Raw genomic sequence first — 21,664 nt, forward strand, 5'->3', positions numbered from 1 at the left:
CCGAGGGTTGGTTCGGGGCCCTTTTAGCTGTAAAGTTTCTGTCAGAGAAATTTACAGGTCAAGATGGTTGTACAGGCGCTCCCAGAATAATTCGGAACGCTGGACACGCAGCCCCTCGCCGGCGGAGCGCGCCCGCAGAAATGTAGTACCGTAGTCTGCGCGTGCGCGGTCTCCTTATAGCAAGTAAGCGTTGCTCCCATATAGTGCGTTGCGTTGCTACAAAACGGTAGCCCTAGGTGCCCCTTAGCGTTTTGATAAGGGGGGCTTGGTGGGTGGTGTCTGTGACAAGCCGTGTGTACGCATGCACGCGCGTCAGAGCGTAAGCCTTCGTGCGTGCGTGTTCGTGTGCTTGGGTGACTTTTTTCCTTTGCTACGTTAGGCGCTATTTATCATTTGATCAGAATATTTATGGTAGGTGACTGTGACTAGCGCTGGTAAAGGGTGTCGTTTTCTTTTGATGCAAGCATGAGCATACCGACCGCCGGATTGATAAAGAGACGTGAACTTATTTGAACCATGCCAGTGACACGAATTTCTGCCTTTTCCTATCGAGACAGCATACCGAAAAGAGGGCCGATGGATGTGCGGAGAAATATAATTAAGCATCGGTCACAAGGCATACCGCATCGCGAGATATGCCGCCTCACGCGAAAGTCTATACGCAAAAGAAAATGAGTGCCTGCGCCAACAAACGAAAATACGCGATCAAAACGTAAGAATACTCGATACCACGCGGCCACATTCCGTAATTGATTGGTGCAAGAATATATGCTAACCACGTAAAGTGGTGCGAAAGTAAGAGACTGTGGAGTCGTGTAGAGCTTATTAGAGTATGCATGAAATCACTTCCTCTGCATGACATTGGCCTTGACGAACGTGCCGCCTTATTTCATTTTGTAAACTGTTTTATTGCCGCCATAACAGACACATCTGTTAAGCGAGTGGTCATATGTAGGGGCGTTGCTGCGCGGGATGAATAAGAACCACGGCGTGAGCGACCGCTTGCTTGACAGCAGTAAAGGCGGCCTGAGCCTCTGACGACCAAGTAATTGTCCACATTGTCCTCGTACTACCAAGCTAGTAGTAACACGGATCGGAAGATAATTAAGCAAAAACTAACACTTCGCAGAACAGGCTAACACGGTTGCAGAGAAGGCAGCGATGCCATTGTAGCCATGCCACCTCACTCCCACGTAGTCTCCCAGAATGGATGCAGGCGCCGCAAGGAATCCACAAGCCTTTATATTTATAGATTACGGTGTGTAGTATGCTACAGGCCCCGACCCGCCCAGCCATCCTTGTCATAACGCTAAATGGCACCTAACGCTACCATTTTGTAGCAAGATAACGCCAATCTAGATGCACTACGGAGCGAAACTTGCTCGCTAGGGAGACCACACATACGCCGTGTTTGCCTGTATTTATCCGCCAGCGCGCTCCGCCGGCGATCGGCTACGTGTCCGGCGTTCCGAATTATTGTAGCGTTAGCTACACTGGCCTAGCCGAGCCAGTTTCGCGTGGATCCTCGAGAGCCGTGCTGCGCATGCGCGAGGATCAGTGATGTCACGCACTGGAGCCGGCAGCTCGCGCGCACTCCGCCGCCGCCGGTCTGCGCTTTCCAGAGGAGTGACGTCGTAGCCTTGGCAGACGTATTGGCGCCGGCGCGCGCGCAGCTATTCGCCTTCGCTGTGCAGTCGCCGTCTGACACTGCGCTGGAGCCGCTTGATAGCGCCTCTGACTCGCGTTTGCCAGTGTGGTATAGCCATGGAGAAGGAGAGCGCAAATGCTGCTCAACGGCGCAGAAGAGCGGAGAGGCTTAACTCATCGGATCCCGAAGTAGTTGCCTAGCAAAATAAATATACATGTGCCACATAATACGTATACCGTGTGCGTGTCATTGGAGCAGCAGTAAGCATGATAATCAAGCTAATCCTAGACAATCAGGAAGGTTAAGAATAATTAGCTGAACCTTTGCTAACGCTACGTTATCCTGGCTTAGCCGAGCTAAGCCACTGCAACATTTTTTTCTGGGAGCGCCTGTACCTCGGCCACCATGAAGCACGATGTACAAGCGTATGCAAATGCGTTGATAACAGAAGATTACGGTGACATGGACAAAGGAGATAAGCAAGAGATGAGCAAGCCAATTTTTTATGATTCGCCGCAAAGTCTAACGGAGATATCGTTTACTGAACACCAAACAGAACAAAACGTCCGATATCCCTTGCATAGCTCATGCAGGCCAGTTTCGAGCAGTGATATGGCGCGCGCAGGCCATTGACGCGGTGGGAAATCCAAGCTACGTACCGAATTTTAATGGGAGGTGCGCACGGACGATGATTTGAGCAACATGAATTTATCTGATGGCATGGTGTGCAATAGAAGCGTGGGCCCTCATACATTACGCCACACTCACGGCTCGCTGACATCTTATTTAGGTGTCTAGAAATGTCGAGACAGCAGTCGCGGTGGAAGTAGCATTAGGGGCCCTCCGGAAATTTCGGAAAAGGCGACAAAGAAATAGACCTCACGCATCGGCGACTGCTATCGTATCATCACTGTCTGATTAAGAGTGCATAGAGGGCAAACCTTATCCGCCCTATACATGCCTGAAAACGCACGGTATATGTACCGTTCTGTCGCTGTAAAACGTGAGTAACCGTAATAAAGCGTCTTCATAATTTTTGTAAAATACCATGATCCACGGCAAAACGCCCTTGTTGAAACACCCAACTTTTTCAGTTTCTTTTTTTATTTTGTTCGCTTGACTACATCACAGAGTAGCTGTAGAGTGCCAGCGTCACTCGTAAAAGGCGTTTTTCCACTACGCGCACCATATTTATAGGCTGATCAAATCTTTAAATTTCGTAGCAATGACAACAGCTACAGGAGAAAGGGCATCACGCATGCGGGTTCCTTGCCACAGAAAAGGGCGGAAATAGAGGAAGTATGTCAAACCAAAGCCAAGGCCAGAGCTTTAAAGGCTGTTATACCAAGTCCTGGAAATACTGCGCGTGACACCGCAACCAAGGTCGCCACAACTGCTTAGCCATGTCCATACAGCTGCTGCTTAAGGGGATACTCTTTTTTATGAACTTCGTCTACTGGTTCTTCGGAGGCACAACTATGCTCATGGGCGTCTACCTGTTCATGGTGAAGGTGCGCATCCTGCACCGCTACCTCGACCTAGCTTTTGACCCGGCGGTGTTCCTAGTCGTGGTCGGCTGCCTCGTCTTCGTCATAGCTGGACTCGGATTCGTCGGAGTGCTGCGCGAGAACACGTGTTTCCTCCGTGCTTATGGCTTGTGCCTGTCCTGCATCCTGTCTGCCGCCTTCTTTGTGGCTGTGTTGACCGTCGTGTGGCCCACGCTGAGCCCGTCCGACAGCTCGCGCCTCGAGAGCGTCCTGAGGCGTGCCGTGGTCATCTACAGGGACGACCCAGACATGGAAGACCTCGTCAACACGCTCCAGTCGTCACTGCGCTGCTGCGGCATCACCCATCGGGGCTACCTGGACTGGCAGCACAACGCCTACTTCAACTGCTCCCAGTCGAACCCGAGTCGCGAGCGATGCGGCGTGCCCTATTCCTGCTGCAGAGACCGGGGCCATTTGCCGAGCGTGATGTGTGGCTACGGCGTCATGGACACGTCCCGCAGGTCGTTTGCCTCGGTTGAGCGCTCAGTGTACACGCAGGGTTGCTTGCAAGCGTTGGCGGACTTAGTGCGGGAAAACTTGTCTTTGGTAAGCGCAGTATCGGCGGTAGCTGTTGGGTCGCTAGCCGTGGGCGTAGCCGGTGCCTGGTTCCTCGTAGAATCCATTGATGAGGTTAGGCGGGCTGTCACGCTCCAAAGCAGGGCTGTTACTCAGTCGATGGCATGTATCGAACAGGTATAGGTCACTTGCGTAAGTGGAGCCTTTACAAGTAACCTTACGCGTTACTTGTACTCTTATACGTAAGTATACTTACGTATTATTTGATCTCTTTAACCCTTCTTATGTTTGCAACTTTATCGTTTATATTGTAAGCTTATTTTTAACTTGGACTGCTGATATTAAATTTTATTACAAGCGTTATAACAGCTTGCTGTAAGCATCCGTCTCTTGTTTCTTGCATGTTTTACTTGACTGTAGTATATATAGTACTTTGTCAAATCAATGTTTAATTAAATAGCTATGATGTAGCCGCAGATGTCTTACATCACTCCGCTGCTCTACAGAACAGATTCGGCCTAAGGCACACTGGAATGTTCCTTAGCTATCTTGTTTAGTACCCCGTGCTCCAATACTCTTACTTATAAATTAGAAGAGTTCATTTCCCGTTCATTATTTTGTGTCCACCTCAACAACTAACCGTTGCCATTACTGATGCCAAAAGTTGTTTTCGTCGCATCGCAAACTCGCAATCTCTCAAGGGTAACTGGTGCATTTCTACTTATGCTCCATAATTTTTTTACCACCACAATTGCGAAACGCGCTTCTTCTTTCGTCTAGTTTTTGTTTGCAGATGTTTTCTCTGGTAGCACGCAGTGAGCTGCTTTTGAAAAGTGTCCTGCGAGAGCTACTGAAGAGACTAAATTCTGGCGACCGAAGCAGAAGTGCTGTTTAGCCCATGCAGTTTGTATGTTTGAATCGCAGTGTTTCTGAGCAAGTCGGACTGTTACAAGTCAGTTACGCAAGCGAACATCTTTGTTGCAAAGCGCTTCGTATTTCGGTCGCAACCCAATCATTTCTTAGAAAGCTTGCATTACTGCGCAGTCAAGAGATCCACTTGCAACTGGAAAAATGTTGGCAAGGTTTTCTTTCATACCACGACGAGTGACGCATATAAGGGCTGTTAGCCGTGTTGGCGGTGACTGCTGGCATTTCTTGCCATTGACAAATAACGAACATGTGCGGTGTAGTAACACTGGTAAAAAACATGGAAGACGCTTGAGATTCGCTTTCAAGAGTTTCAAGAGTGGAACGTGAAAGCGCAATCGGGTCCCGTTCGCATCGTCTTCTCATTCGCCTGCCATGCTTCCCTTCTCGGTTGACACCTCAACTGCGTCGCGAGGAAAGCAACGTATGTGCGCGCATAACATTGGTAGTTTTAAGCCCACATAGAGTGCCTACTGCAAGTAGAGTTGCCAAGTGCCCAGTACGACATATTTTATCACTTTGTGAATTAGCGAAGTACCCACTACGCGTCTGCAAAGCAATAGGCGCACCTGCACCTACGCAGATGAACATTATGTTGATGCTGTGGCTGATGGTGATGATCAGTTATGCCTCGGCGCTTTGTAATGGATGGGCCTTTAAACCACCCACTCGTTGCGCAATTTGCCTGGTTGACGCATCGTGCAAGTTCATGCTTCTGCCACGCAATATTACACGTGTGAATGCGATTCCCCGCGCTACACACTGTAAACCACATTGCACTGTTAAAGCGGTTTAAAACAGCCTTTTGACAAACAAGGATTTGCAAAAACGGTGGTGTAAGGATATCTTGCTTCACTAAATAGCATTTTGGTTTGAGTAGGGGTTAATCTTTTGCCTAAAACGCTCTTTATGAGCTAAGGGTGTTATGAGTTGAGAAACACCTGTGGCCCATACGACAGAGTGTCATCTGATAATTAGAAAACGCTAATTTAAAGAGCATTAAATATTCGGTGAGATTTGATGAACAGATTTGTCTGTTTTAGGGCTACGTACAAGCCCTCCATAAATTTGCACGTATTCTGTGAATGTTTATTGCTTATTCATGCACAACAGAAATATTCCCAGCGAGACTAACTGGTAGGTCAAGATATTAGGGCGATATATTTACCAGATGGTGTATGGATGTGTAGCGCGAGCGGTCGGGGTGGTGTTTTAGACTTCTATATTTGAAGTGTCGGTCTGTGTGCATCTTTGGTAGCCTATTCGACGCTGGTGCAATTTGACGTTTTATCTGACTGGCAGCCTTTTTTTCAGTGATAAGGGTGCTTAGACTGTTGGAAGCCCCCATGATAAGAGAGTTTTGCATCGCGAAAGTTCCTTTTTCTTTCTAGGGTTAAGGGTGTTAGTTATAGACATGGTAAAAGCACCTTCATGATGTAAATTAAAAAAAAGTCAGTTTCATCGCAAGGGCGAAGCAATGAATGCGATAGCAACAAATTGTAGTGTTACGTGAAGTGAGGCTGGCAGCTAACTGTTTTGTATCCGATCTCGCGTAACTACAGAACACTGGTGTAAGAGAATACGGCCGCTCCAGGGAAGTGCTCTCCGCATAGTCACTTCGCGTTGAGAGCGCAGCACGTAGAAGGGTATACGAGCCGTCCGCTGTGATGGCTTTCGAGATAGCGCGTGCGCCGGCGATCGCAGCCGCGCCCGTAGAACCAAAGTTCAAGGTAGTCGCTGCTCGCACGACAACACCCCCCCCCCCTATCGCTCCCCACCTCGCGTCTTTTTTGATGGTCGTTAAAGATAACGGGGCGTTTCCTGTGTGCTTCGACGGCAGGGCTCCCGAGCGGGGTGATGTTATCGCATGCACCCTGCGAGCGACGGAAACGGGCCGGCTCGTTTGTTCTCTGCTACGGCCGCATTCGTCGGCACCGCTCGCGAGCTTTTACCCGCGGTAGAACAACAACGCGCGGGGGGGATCATATCAATTTGGACTTCATACCGGAAGGACATGACGGCGACGGCAACGGCGACGGCAAAAACCCGTCGAGACCGTCCATATATTTGCTATCGCAATAAAACGGCAGGAAGGGGAAGATGGAAGCTTGCGATGAAAAAATCCGTAAACAGGGGGTGGGTGCTCGAGCCGATGTTTCGACAAGTGGCCTTCTTCTTCAAGGCTGTAACTGATTTCCTTAGCACTTGCGTGTATAGACGTATTCCACCACCCCTACATCACGAAAATGCAGTGGCGCTGTCGTCGGGCGTTTAGTTTCGTGCGGTAGGCAAAAGCTGCTGTGCCCTATCGCAGTTGTTGCTGTGTTTTTCGCTGGTGCGTGCGCTGTTTGTCGTCGTGAAAAGAAGAAAAAATAGGTAACGGACAAGCAGTGTCGCGGTTATTTGCACAGGAAGGCACAAGAAAGATGGAATAAGCTTTTTTTTTTTTCAGCAGCTGTTTGCGAAGATCGTCACAAGAAATTATTCGCAGCTGTAAAACGCGCGAACTTGTCTCCCACGCCGGCTCATCGGTTATATTTTGAGGCGGCTTACCCATCAGAAAGGATTAGCTTTGTGAAGCGTTTGTCATTGCAATGTGCCGCACCGCATTTCTTGGCATAAGCCTTGCGTGGAGGCATAGCGAGCACATTTACCTCAAAGCAGGTTAACATTGCGGATAGCATTGTAACGGTTGCCATTGTTGATATAACAGCAGAAGTCTTAGACGCGTCAAAAAGCTTTCGTTGTACTCGCGTGAACGAACGGTGTGGCTTGGTCATGGCGCATGTGTTTCATTCTGCGTGGGCACGGTTCATTAACGAAGCAGCCAACGAAAGGATGACTTCGACTATGCTTTTCCAAATCCCATGCGGCTGCGATGAGACATCTGACAGAAGTGCATCGTACATGGCTGTTCTGGATGCGGTGCGCTTCACGATATTTCCATGTCTGTCAGAATTCACAGAACAACAGCACTCGCGGAACTTGCCGAGTCTGTTTAAGGGCTGCACGCATTTCGCGGTCTCGACTTGAGCATACGGAGAGAGCCACCGCCCGTGGTTGGCGGACCTGACAGGTACGTAACCGTCTTGTTTACAGCATGTAGTTGAAGCATTATCGCTAGCGTATCACGGATGAAAGAGTCGCCGAGATCGCCCTTGTCGTTTGCATGTATAACTTCCGCGACACTGCTTGTCCGTTACCTATTTTTTCTTCTTTTCACGACGACAAACTAACACTGTTCTAGCGCACGCACCAGCGAAAAACACAGCAACAACTGCGATAAGCACAGCAGCTTTTGCCTACCGCACGAAACTAAACGCCCGACGACAGCGCCACTGCATTTTCGTGATGTAGGGGTGGTGGAATACGTCTATACACGCAAGTGCTAAGGAAATCAGTTACAGCCTTGAAGAAGAAGGCCACTTGTCGAAACATCGGCTCGAGCACCCACCCCCTGTTTACGGATTTTTTCATCGCAAGCTTCCATCTTCCCCTTCCTGCCGTTTTATTGCGATAGCAAATATATGGACAGTCTCGACGGGTTTTTGCCGTCGCCGTTGCCGTCGCCGTCATGTCCTTCCGGTATGAAGTCCAAATTGATATGATCCCCCCCGAGCGTTGTTGTTCTACCGCGGGTAAAAGCTCGCGAGCGGTGCCGACGAATGCGGCCGTAGCAGAGAACAAACGAGCCGGCCCGTTTCCGTCGCTCGCAGGGTGCATGCGATAACATCACCCCGCTCGGGAGCCCTGCCATCGAAGCACACAGGAAACGCCCCGTTATCTTTAACGACCATCAAAAAAGACGCGAGGTGGGGAGCGATAGGGGGGGGTGTTGTCGTGCGAGCAGCGACTACCTTGAACTTTGGTTCTACGGGCGCGGCTGCGATCGCCGGCGCACGCGCTATCTCGAAAGCCATCACAGCGGACGGCTCGTATACCCTTCTACGTGCTGCGCTCTCAACGCGAAGTGACTATGCGGAGAGCACTTCCCTGGAGCGGCCGTATTCTCTTACACCAGTGTTCTGTAGTTACGCGAGATCGGATACAAAACAGTTAGCTGCCAGCCTCACTTCACGTAACACTACAATTTGTTGCTATCGCATTCATTGCTTCGCCCTTGCGATGAAACTGACTTTTTTTTAATTTACATCATGAAGGTGCTTTTACCATGTCTATAACTAACACCCTTAACCCTAGAAAGAAAAAGGAACTTTCGCGATGCAAAACTCTCTTATCATGGGGGCTTCCAACAGTCTAAGCACCCTTATCACTGAAAAAAAAGGCTGCCAGTCAGATAAAACGTCAAATTGCACCAGCGTCGAATAGGCTACCAAAGATGCACACAGACCGACACTTCAAATATAGAAGTCTAAAACACCACCCCGACCGCTCGCGCTACACATCCATACACCATCTGGTAAATATATCGCCCTAATATCTTGACCTACCAGTTAGTCTCGCTGGGAATATTTCTGTTGTGCATGAATAAGCAATAAACATTCACAGAATACGTGCAAATTTATGGAGGGCTTGTACGTAGCCCTAAAACAGACAAATCTGTTCATCAAATCTCACCGAATATTTAATGCTCTTTAAATTAGCGTTTTCTAATTATCAGATGACACTCTGTCGTATGGGCCACAGGTGTTTCTCAACTCATAACACCCTTAGCTCATAAAGAGCGTTTTAGGCAAAAGATTAACCCCTACTCAAACCAAAATGCTATTTAGTGAAGCAAGATATCCTTACACCACCGTTTTTGCAAATCCTTGTTTGTCAAAAGGCTGTTTTAAACCGCTTTAACAGTGCAATGTGGTTTACAGTGTGTAGCGCGGGGAATCGCATTCACACGTGTAATATTGCGTGGCAGAAGCATGAACTTGCACGATGCGTCAACCAGGCAAATTGCGCAACGAGTGGGTGGTTTAAAGGCCCATCCATTACAAAGCGCTGAGGCATAACTGATCATCACCATCAGCCACAGCATCAACATAATGTTCATCTGCGTAGGTGCAGGTGCGCCTATTGCTTTGCAGACGCGTAGTGGGTACTTCGCTAATTCACAAAGTGATAAAATATGTCGTACTGGGCACTTGGCAACTCTACTTGCAGTAGGCACTCTATGTGGGCTTAAAACTACCAATGTTATGCGCGCACATACGTTGCTTTCCTCGCGACGCAGTTGAGGTGTCAACCGAGAAGGGAAGCATGGCAGGCGAATGAGAAGACGATGCGAACGGGACCCGATTGCGCTTTCACGTTCCACTCTTGAAACTCTTGAAAGCGAATCTCAAGCGTCTTCCATGTTTTTTACCAGTGTTACTACACCGCACATGTTCGTTATTTGTCAATGGCAAGAAATGCCAGCAGTCACCGCCAACACGGCTAACAGCCCTTATATGCGTCACTCGTCGTGGTATGAAAGAAAACCTTGCCAACATTTTTCCAGTTGCAAGTGGATCTCTTGACTGCGCAGTAATGCAAGCTTTCTAAGAAATGATTGGGTTGCGACCGAAATACGAAGCGCTTTGCAACAAAGATGTTCGCTTGCATAACTGACTTGTAACAGTCCGACTTGCTCAGAAACACTGCGATTCAAACATACAAACTGCATGGGCTAAACAGCACTTCTGCTTCGGTCGCAAGAATTTAGTCTCTTCAGTAGCTCTCGCAGGACACTTTTCAAAAAGCAGCTCACTGCGTGCTACCAGAGAAAACATCTGCAAACAAAAAACTAGCGAAAGAAGAAGCGCGTTTCGCAATTGTGGTGGTAAAAAAATTATGGAGCATAAGTAGAAATGCACCAGTTACCCTTGAGAGATTGCGAGTTTGCGATGCGACGAAAACAACTTTTGGCATCAGTAATGGCAACGGTTAGTTGTTGAGGTGGACACAAAATAATGAACGGGAAATGAACTCTTCTAATTTATAAGTAAGAGTATTGGAGCACGGGGTACTAAACAAGATAGCTAAGGAACATTCCAGTGTGCCTTAGGCCGAATCTGTTCTGTAGAGCAGCGGAATGATGTAAGACATCTGCGGCTACATCATAGCTATTTAATTAAACATTGATTTGACAAAGTACTATATATACTACAGTCAAGTAAAACATGCAAGAAACAAGAGACGGATGCTTACAGCAAGCTGTTATAACGCTTGTAATAAAATTTAATATCAGCAGTCCAAGTTAAAAATAAGCTTACAATATAAACGATAAAGTTGCAAACATAAGAAGGGTTAAAAGAGATCAAATAAATACGTTAAAGACAAGTAACGCGTAAGGTTACTTGTAAAGGCTCCACTTACGCAAGTGACCTATACCTGTTCGATACATGCCATCGACTGAGTAACAGCCCTGCTTTGGAGCGTGACAGCCCGCCTAACCTCATCAATGGATTCTACGAGGAACCAGGCACCGGCTACGCCCACGGCTAGCGACCCAACAGCTACCGCCGATACTGCGCTTACCAAAGACAAGTTTTCCCGCACTAAGTCCGCCAACGCTTGCAAGCAACCCTGCGTGTACACTGAGCGCTCAACCGAGGCAAACGACCTGCGGGACGTGTCCATGACGCCGTAGCCACACATCACGCTCGGCAAATGGCCCCGGTCTCTGCAGCAGGAATAGGGCACGCCGCATCGCTCGCGACTCGGGTTCGACTGGGAGCAGTTGAAGTAGGCGTTGTGCTGCCAGTCCAGGTAGCCCCGATGGGTGATGCCGCAGCAGCGCAGTGACGACTGGAGCGTGTTGACGAGGTCTTCCATGTCTGGGTCGTCCCTGTAGATGACCACGGCACGCCTCAGGACGCTCTCGAGGCGCGAGCTGTCGGACGGGCTCAGCGTGGGCCACACGACGGTCAACACAGCCACAAAGGCGGCAGACAGGATGCAGGACAGGCACAAGCCATAAGCACGGAGGAAACACGTGTTCTCGCGCAGCACTCCGACGAATCCGAGTCCAGCTATGACGAAGACGAGGCAGCCGACCACGACTAGGAACACCGCCGGGTCAAAAGCTAGGTCGAGGTAGCGGTGCAGGATGCGCACCTTCACCATGAACAGGTAGACGCCCATGAGCATAGTTGTGCCTCCGAAGAACCAGTAGACGAAGTTCATAAAAAAGAGTATCCCCTTAAGCAGCAGCTGTATGGACATGGCTAAGCAGTTGTGGCGACCTTGGTTGCGGTGTCACGCGCAGTATTTCCAGGACTTGGTATAACAGCCTTTAAAGCTCTGGCCTTGGCTTTGGTTTGACATACTTCCTCTATTTCCGCCCTTTTCTGTGGCAAGGAACCCGCATGCGTGATGCCCTTTCTCCTGTAGCTGTTGTCATTGCTACGAAATTTAAAGATTTGATCAGCCTATAAATATGGTGCGCGTAGTGGAAAAACGCCTTTTACGAGTGACGCTGGCACTCTACAGCTACTCTGTGATGTAGTCAAGCGAACAAAATAAAAAAAGAAACTGAAAAAGTTGGGTGTTTCAACAAGGGCGTTTTGCCGTGGATCATGGTATTTTACAAAAATTATGAAGACGCTTTATTACGGTTACTCACGTTTTACAGCGACAGAACGGTACATATACCGTGCGTTTTCAGGCATGTATAGGGCGGATAAGGTTTGCCCTCTATGCACTCTTAATCAGACAGTGATGATACGATAGCAGTCGCCGATGCGTGAGGTCTATTTCTTTGTCGCCTTTTCCGAAATTTCCGGAGGGCCCCTAATGCTACTTCCACCGCGACTGCTGTCTCGACATTTCTAGACACCTAAATAAGAAGATGTCAGCGAGCCGTGAGTGTGGCGTAATGTATGAGGGCCCACGCTTCTATTGTACACCATGCCATCAGATAAATTCATGTTGCTCAAATCATCGTCCGTGCGCACCTCCCATTAAAATTCGGTACGTAGCTTGGATTTCCCACCGCGTCAATGGCCTGCGCGCGCCATATCACTGCTCGAAACTGGCCTGCATGAGCTATGCAAGGGATATCGGACGTTTTGTTCTGTTTGGTGTTCAGTAAACGATATCTCCGTTAGACTTTGCGGCGAATCATAAAAAATTGGCTTGCTCATCTCTTGCTTATCTCCTTTGTCCATGTCACCGTAATCTTCTGTTATCAACGCATTTGCATACGCTTGTACATCGTGCTTCATGGTGGCCGAGGTACAGGCGCTCCCAGAAAAAAATGTTGCAGTGGCTTAGCTCGGCTAAGCCAGGATAACGTAGCGTTAGCAAAGGTTCAGCTAATTATTCTTAACCTTCCTGATTGTCTAGGATTAGCTTGATTATCATGCTTACTGCTGCTCCAATGACACGCACACGGTATACGTATTATGTGGCACATGTATATTTATTTTGCTAGGCAACTACTTCGGGATCCGATGAGTTAAGCCTCTCCGCTCTTCTGCGCCGTTGAGCAGCATTTGCGCTCTCCTTCTCCATGGCTATACCACACTGGCAAACGCGAGTCAGAGGCGCTATCAAGCGGCTCCAGCGCAGTGTCAGACGGCGACTGCACAGCGAAGGCGAATAGCTGCGCGCGCGCCGGCGCCAATACGTCTGCCAAGGCTACGACGTCACTCCTCTGGAAAGCGCAGACCGGCGGCGGCGGAGGTGCGCGCGAGCTGCCGGCTCCAGTGCGTGACATCACTGATCCTCGCGCATGCGCAGCACGGCTCTCGAGGATCCACGCGAAACTGGCTCGGCTAGGCCAGTGTAGCTAACGCTACAATAATTCGGAACGCCGGACACGTAGCCGATCGCCGGCGGAGCGCGCTGGCGGATAAATACAGGCAAACACGGCGTATGTGTGGTCTCCCTAGCGAGCAAGTTTCGCTCCGTAGTGCATCTAGATTGGCGTTATCTTGCTACAAAATGGTAGCGTTAGGTGCCATTTAGCGTTATGACAAGGATGGCTGGGCGGGTCGGGGCCTGTAGCATACTACACACCGTAATCTATAAATATAAAGGCTTGTGGATTCCTTGCGGCGCCTGCATCCATTCTGGGAGACTACGTGGGAGTGAGGTGGCATGGCTACAATGGCATCGCTGCCTTCTCTGCAACCGTGTTAGCCTGTTCTGCGAAGTGTTAGTTTTTGCTTAATTATCTTCCGATCCGTGTTACTACTAGCTTGGTAGTACGAGGACAATGTGGACAATTACTTGGTCGTCAGAGGCTCAGGCCGCCTTTACTGCTGTCAAGCAAGCGGTCGCTCACGCCGTGGTTCTTATTCATCCGCGCAGCAACGCCCCTACATATGACCACTCGCTTAACAGATGTGTCTGTTATGGCGGCAATAAAACAGTTTACAAAATGAAATAAGGCGGCACGTTCGTCAAGGCCAATGTCATGCAGAGGAAGTGATTTCATGCATACTCTAATAAGCTCTACACGACTCCACAGTCTCTTACTTTCGCACCACTTTACGTGGTTAGCATATATTCTTGCACCAATCAATTACGGAATGTGGCCGCGTGGTATCGAGTATTCTTACGTTTTGATCGCGTATTTTCGTTTGTTGGCGCAGGCACTCATTTTCTTTTGCGTATAGACTTTCGCGTGAGGCGGCATATCTCGCGATGCGGTATGCCTTGTGACCGATGCTTAATTATATTTCTCCGCACATCCATCGGCCCTCTTTTCGGTATGCTGTCTCGATAGGAAAAGGCAGAAATTCGTGTCACTGGCATGGTTCAAATATGTTCACGTCTCTTTATCAATCCGGCGGTCGGTATGCTCATGCTTGCATCAAAAGAAAACGACACCCTTTACCAGCGCTAGTCACAGTCACCTACCATAAATATTCTGATCAAATGATAAATAGCGCCTAACGTAGCAAAGGAAAAAAGTCACCCAAGCACACGAACACGCACGCACGAAGGCTTACGCTCTGACGCGCGTGCATGCGTACACACGGCTTGTCACAGACACCACCCACCAAGCCCCCCTTATCAAAACGCTAAGGGGCACCTAGGGCTACCGTTTTGTAGCAACGCAACGCACTATATGGGAGCAACGCTTACTTGCTATAAGGAGACCGCGCACGCGCAGACTACGGTACTACATTTCTGCGGGCGCGCTCCGCCGGCGAGGGGCTGCGTGTCCAGCGTTCCGAATTATTCTGGGAGCGCCTGTACAACCATCTTGACCTGTAAATTTCTCTGACAGAAACTTTACAGCTAAAAGGGCCCCGAACCAACCCTCGGGCATGGTAGAAATTGGGAGTTCTGCATTCGTGAAGTAACTTCGAATGCTAAAGCGTAATGTTGAATCTAACAGTGCACCGTCTTACATTCCGGTCATACGGACATCCGTGAACTCTTTTTAACGCATTGATCTTTATGTCAGTGGAGATTAGCTCCGTCATACACGGTCACCCTTATACTTTGCGAAAGTTTAATGGAACTTTTCGCGCATGGAGCTCGGCGATCTCCCTTGACCTCGAAGGGAGTGTTCTCGTCCCCAGTAAGGCATAGTTGCGCAAAAAATTGCGAACACAAAACCACCGCAATAAACAAACTAACGAATTTTAGCAAAATTAACAGTTGTTTATTTGCATAATACGTTTATCACGCGCACATTTCCAAACTATTGACGCGCATGAGCGCATCTACTCTCAAAACCATGCCTTGCGAAAATCGTGCCGCCATTTTGAATAAGTATCTCCGCGTGCGCCGCTATATTTAAGTCTGTGGATCTCTTTCTGTTCCTATTGTGGCGTTCTTTATTCTACTTCAGAGTTATTGCAAGTCATAGCAGTGAGCGACACAGATGCTTCGTCGTCCCCGTGAGTCACTACGGCAGCACATGCGAACAGGACTGGGACACCGCCGCATTGCATCGAATCAACGCGACGCCTGTGCCCCTCCAATATATTGCAAGGACAACGTGACTGAGGCGATATCGTAATTTTAAAGAAACCCATGAGGCGTTCAGTGCGTCTGTCTACGCTCAACCAGCGCTCATGTTTGATTAAACGCGCATCAAAACAAAAGTGCACTGTTGCCCGCGTCACTGCCAACATTGCTCTCAACATGCTACACGTATATGTTTCTGTCATTACGGCCAAAACAGCTTTTGCATTGTAATTTTAAGAAATTATGCGTTTTGTGAAATATACGCATAGCGTAGAGCGTTTTCAGCGTAATTAGACACGAAATTTTGTGTGCGGACGTAGGTGCAGTATCACATATTGGGGCCCTGGGGAATTGTGTCCAAAGCTCGTAAAAGTGGCGTGCGACACGGTCCCAACTCCATCGCCATGGAACTCCTGTACACAGTATTATATTTATAGAGTTCAAATGTGTTTATTGGTGCCCTTGTGACAGGAGTATAAATCGGCCACCCGATTAGCTGGCAATTGAGCGTGGAAGCTTGGAAGTGCCGGTATTCCATTACAAAGCAACGCTGCGTTAAATATCGCCGGTACAGCGCAACAAATGTAGGGTGGAAAACTGAGATAGGAAATAGCGCTGACTCAACTCTGACTTTCAACGCTGCGTGTGTTGGACAGCGCTGTGTCTGTGGCGGTCTTTCTTGTCGCCGTGTATTTCGCGCTGTATTTACTTGCTATTAATTGGCGAAGCATCACGCGAATTGTTGCCACACAAGACTCAAACGCGTCGTCGACCTGGTGGGACCCATGTGTCCAGGGGCGAAGTAAGAGGCGTCAAGGATATCAACCATTCACCCTGTCAACATATATGCATCCACAGCGTAACTCAATGTAGAAAAAAAGCGTTCATGGCGTAATGGTTGAATTATTAGGTTATGTGTTCGAATCCTGAATGGAAACGTTAATGATGTTCATGTCTTCCATCTTATTATTGTTAATTGTGTTCCATTTTTCACATGTTTACTTTTTCTTGTCCGTTCTTCGCGTTAGGAGGCGCTGCTATCGTGTACAGTATGTCGTTATAGACGAGTTTCCGCAGCGGCGCACGGGCGCTGCCATGATTAATCACGTGATCGTAACTGGCCTTCCCCCAGCCATTTGCCCCAGCCAACGCATTTTGCCAGCGAAGCGGCCGTGGCCGTACCACACAAGCTGGTTGCAGCAGGGTGTAAGCAAGTGACATGGGGTAGCCAGCCGGTCTAAGAACTGGCTAACCTCCCTGTCTTTCCGCTTGTTTCTTCCTTCCTCAAGTGACATGCTTGCACAGCAAAACATAGTTCTACATGCAATCGCCACAAAGTTGGAAACGTTGAGACATTTGCGTTTGTTTGGTACGTACCACGGCACAACGATAAGCGATATGTTTAATCTACTTCGTATTTATGGTGTATGCTTTTATTTGTTGAATTAGCAACCGCCAGTAGCTGGAGTTACAAGCCAACATGGCAGCACCCATGCAGACGCGACAGCCCGCTTCGATCCGAACACGCGCTTGCTACTCGCCCACTGTCCTCACAGCAATAAATAAATGGCAATATCGGCCATCGCTTTGTGTCAGCTCACGCTGGAGAAAAAGCGTCAGGTATGCTTTGTCTTTATTATTGCGATAAGCTGTGTTTAGCCATGCCTGCTAAGACTTGTCTCCGACAATATGAGAATGAATCTTGGAAACACTGCAAAATACCGACGAGTACATTGCTCTCGAAGCTTCAGGACGCGCATATAAAGCAAATAAATGCGTAGGTTTAAACTTACGGGCCACACAGCGCAGGACGACGACGTGATAAATGCGAGGCGGAAGGAAACTGCATCCACAGTTGCCGCCATGTTTACTTTTCCGCCACTGCCGTCTGCTCGCTTTTACTCGCGTGCGCGCAGACGCTATGGGAACAGTGCTGGGCAGTATCGAAGATGCATGTATCTTAGATACTATCTTAGATACTCTTCGGGTATCTTGTATCTGTATCGTGATACGCCTGGCAAGACGTGTATCAGTATCTGTATTTCCGATACATTTAAGAATGTATCGTGTATCTTAAGGTGCAAGATACTGCGATCGCAACGCCACGGTGCGAAACAATAAACGTTGGTTGAACTCCGCTTCTCAAGCTGATACTGCTCCCACTAAGCCACCAGATTAAAACTGAAGACAGTGACATTATTTCATCTTTCCGCCAGAGTTGTCCAGCGAGGGCCGACGATGAGCTCTGAGCGTCCCTATCGAGGGAGCAGAGTCACGTGGTGGCGCTAGCGTCGTTTAGACAGACAAACACGCGAACTTCTACGCCCAGACGACCTTTGTTTCCACGGTCTCTTCTTATCTTTTAGTTTTGTCAGCGCTATGACACTTGACTCTTTGCCACTGTCCTGTGCCGCGTACTCCAATGCGCGCGGTGTCTTTTGCATAAATTCTGATGCCGCTGTAGTGTCGTTATCGAAGTTTCTCTTGCGTTGTGCTTCATTATAAAGTCTGAAGAATGCAAGGAAAGGGATTTCTTTGCGTCTCGTGGATTTCACACATCGGCGACTTGAAGTACTTCGTCAGTGCAAGTTTGACTTACATCAATGAGACTGACTCATATGCAGACAAGATTCTAACAGCTATAGCACCACCGGTACCGATGCTGGATCTAACAGAACAAGCATTCACTTAACAGAAGCTATCTTGGCGTACGTCTCCTTTTCTTTTATTCAATGAGTTCTCGAAACTATAATTTGATTGTTAGCACAAGTTTTTTTAAACTGTCATTTTTCATCCCATACATTACCTACGTCTCTGTATAGCTTTTTTCGGGTCTGCTTACGGCAATATTTCTTTAACGTGCTGGCAAGGTAAGCTCTCTGCTTTATTCTTACTTTTAGCTGCCTGCATCATTCCTGCTACTGTTTACAGACTTATATTCCACTTAAGTTTACTGTTATGTCAAGGCGACGTTGAGAACAAATATATAATAATCTGTGCGTGCTTGGACTATACAGTAACAAAATTCAGCTTACTGCATAGTAAAATAGCGAAATTGAGTTTTCATGATGACAAGGTAATTATTGGGAGCCAACTCAAAGTTGTTAGCAAAGGGATTTGGAGTAAACATGTTTTTTACAAATGCTCCGTTTTTCTAATGAGCGTGCCAATGGGCCGGTTTAAGCTATTTTAAATAGGCACTGGATTTTCTGTGGTCTTACCTTAAATACCTAACTGCGGACATATCTACTAGCGCGAAAAACACACAAAGGACGAGGTAAAGACGGCGGACAGGACGCAGCGCTGTCTGCCGTCTATTAGCGCTGCCTCCTGTCTGCCGTCTTTACCTCGTCCTTTGTGGGTTTTTCGCGCTAGTAGATATGTCCGCAGTTAATATACACCAACTAGCCCAACTCGCTTCTCTAATATTAAATGCCTAATTGTCGTAGCTATTAGGGGTTACCCGCCGCGGTGGTGGTTATGGTGCTTGAATGCTGACCCGTAGGTCGCGGAGGCCGTATTTCGATGACCGTGTGCTTATATTCGAGCTTTAGAACACCACGTGGTCGAAATTTCCGGAGCCCTTTACTTCGGCGTCCCTCATAATCATATCGTGATTCTGGGATATAAAACGAAACAATTATTATTAGCTCTTCGGGGTGCCTCCTGTATCGTGCTTAGAACTACATCGTGCTTCTTTGGTACGGTACCGCTTTTCTATTTTACGTAGTTACATTTGTTTTTCTGTTTTAGTCTTCACTAATCACCAAGTAATTGGAGCTCTAAATGGCAATATAGTGTGAATAGCGGCTGTGTCCTGCGGCGCTTTGTGCAACTATAGAATACGTCTGACACGTGACACGTTTTCTGGGTTTTATGTCCCTCTCATGGAAGAAAAACTTTTAAAAGATAGCGCATTACTGAGTACGTCGCTAACGAAAGCTTTACGCCAGCAGATATATAGAATATAAAAGTCGTTGCAGTTTTATGTCCTCTACGTAAACACGATGAGTCGCAAAGAATATCGCTACAAGCGTTGTTGCTTATGTTACCTGTCCGATGATCGGGTATTGCGAAAACCGTGATGCGTTTACGGGCAAGGTAGAACTCTATAGCGGTATTTGCACCTATGTGCGGAAGCTTCTTATTGAAGTTCTTGTGATTAGATGGCATCCCGTCGGCAAGCAGAGCAGCGACTCCACCCAATTACAAAAGCGACAAGCAAAAACCGCTATCAGCGAAGTGTATAAAGAGCTGCCATGTTAAGCAGCTAAAGGAACCGCAATAAGTTGTTCCGGAATGAATGACATACTTTGAGCAAGAAATACAAAATTTTGAAGTACTAACAGACATTTCATTCAAATTAAGCAAAATTGGTCGCAGTTAATAAATTCTCAAGCAAACACTTTGTGCACCGGTGTTAAGCGCTATATTACGGTGTATACAGATATATAATAACAAATTTCCGAATGTATCGAAGTATCTTAAGATACAATTGGAATGTATCGTATCGGATACAATCAGCGTTGTGGTATCTTGTGTTGTATCGCGATAATATTTCAGAGTATCTTTGCCCAGCCCTGTATGGGAACGCCGAGCAGACGACGCGACGCGGATGGAGACATATTGAGCAGCGCTGCCAAAGGCCAGGGCAGGGGGATGGCCATGGAGACTGTCACGGTAGAGGGACGGCCACGGTGCGGTGGCGCCATCTAGTTTTGGTTGAACAAACCAGCTGCGGAAAATCGTCTATAGAGCAGGAGTCTCAAACTCACCTCAGCCAGCGGGCCGCAATCACTACCTCTGGTCCCGCGAGGGCCGGGACAGTGAAGAGGGTTGCAGCAGAAGGGAGGGGGGGTAGGGTTTAGAACAAAATGTCAGCTTACGCTGCCACTTGAAAGCAGGCATTTCCCATATGTCATATATAGGTCACTTCTGAAGGGGATTTGGTGCAACGTTTTGAGAAACATATCGATACTGATCATTATAAATGACTGCAATGTGGACGCCAATCCTGAAATATAGAGTTTTTGTTCCACGATTATGCTTTAAAGCATGGTGACCACATGGGGTGCCTCAAGAAAAGAATGATTAAGACCCATCACGTCCATGTAGGTTATGAACAACCTTACTGCGAAAAAAATAATGGGACGAACACCGTAACATGCGCGGCGGGCCGCTAGCGAGGTGTACGCGGGCCATGTGTTTGAGACCACTGTTACAGAGAGTTACGCTATAGCGTCTGTGAAGAGAAGGCAGGTGTGAAGAGAAGGCAGGATCACTGTCTCGGAAATCATCTTTTTCCATTCGACTGCCTGACCTATTCTTCAATCGTAATTATTAACAATCGTTCTGACTTCAATTGCCTCCAGCTGTATCATCAACCGCCATTATAACAAATTGCCCGTCTTCTCTTCATTTTTATTTCATCACTTTTCATGATGTCAAGGGCAGCTGCCCAGACCGTGTATTTTGGACCATATATTGAATACTCTAAAAATGTTCACTTGCACTGCATAATTGCCTGTATGGTGTCTTTAATGCATTTTTGCATTACGAAACCCCTTAAACAACAGCCCTTGTGGGCGCTATCAGTATACGTATAAATAACATAAATAAACAGTACATAATTTCTCATCTTTTTTAGAAGCATTCTATACTCTGGTGCCGAGATCGTTACATCTAATTCGTTCGGTGTGGGTGCCAACAAGGAGTTAAGCTAACCCCCTTGTGTGCCAGGCCACAAAGGTTCAATCCAAAATGAACATGGGGGAAGTATTCGTGATATCATCCCTTGATGGTCCTCTAATTCCTATATTGCCGACGTCGGCGTTGTCGGCAAATAACCTCTCCAAATTTTGTTTGCGTCTGATTTCTCGCAGCTTAGTTTTCCTTGCAACAATCGACGGTGTTCTACTACAATATCAGTGGTATAAATTAAGAGACTACGTTGCCATGTCCGCCCCCCTCCCCCCCTCCTCCCCGTGAACTTTAGCCTTCCCAAGTCTCGCCTCGCTCAATCACCTCAGCGCCCTTATTTTCATGAGAGTTATTCTAATTAGAGTTGTTTTTAACGTGTCGCTGGTTCCCACTTAAAAGAAAAAGATTGTTTTTTTAATCAGTGCGATCATAATAAGATATCATCTTTCGGTGTGTACAGCTC

At 47.8% G+C, this 21,664-nt stretch overlaps 2 protein-coding genes across 2 annotated transcripts; one reads left to right on the top strand and one right to left on the bottom strand.

Annotated features, from left to right (window-relative positions):
• The first annotated feature begins 2,937 nt into the window (after positions 1-2,937).
• Positions 2,938-3,933, top strand: LOC119388809 (tetraspanin-33). Its single transcript, XM_037656212.2, has one exon. It carries the CDS (start codon positions 3,052-3,054, stop codon positions 3,892-3,894), a length of 843 nt encoding a protein of 280 aa, XP_037512140.1. The 5' UTR covers positions 2,938-3,051; the 3' UTR covers positions 3,895-3,933.
• Positions 3,934-10,956: 7,023 nt separating this feature from the next.
• Positions 10,957-11,796, bottom strand: LOC119384099 (tetraspanin-33). The gene has a single exon (XM_037652396.1). It carries the CDS (start codon positions 11,794-11,796, stop codon positions 10,957-10,959), a length of 840 nt encoding a protein of 279 aa, XP_037508324.1.
• Positions 11,797-21,664: the final 9,868 nt, after the last annotated feature.

Source organism: Rhipicephalus sanguineus, chromosome 1, assembly GCF_013339695.2.
Source record: "Rhipicephalus sanguineus isolate Rsan-2018 chromosome 1, BIME_Rsan_1.4, whole genome shotgun sequence".
Classification (NCBI taxonomy): domain Eukaryota; kingdom Metazoa; phylum Arthropoda; class Arachnida; order Ixodida; family Ixodidae; genus Rhipicephalus; species Rhipicephalus sanguineus.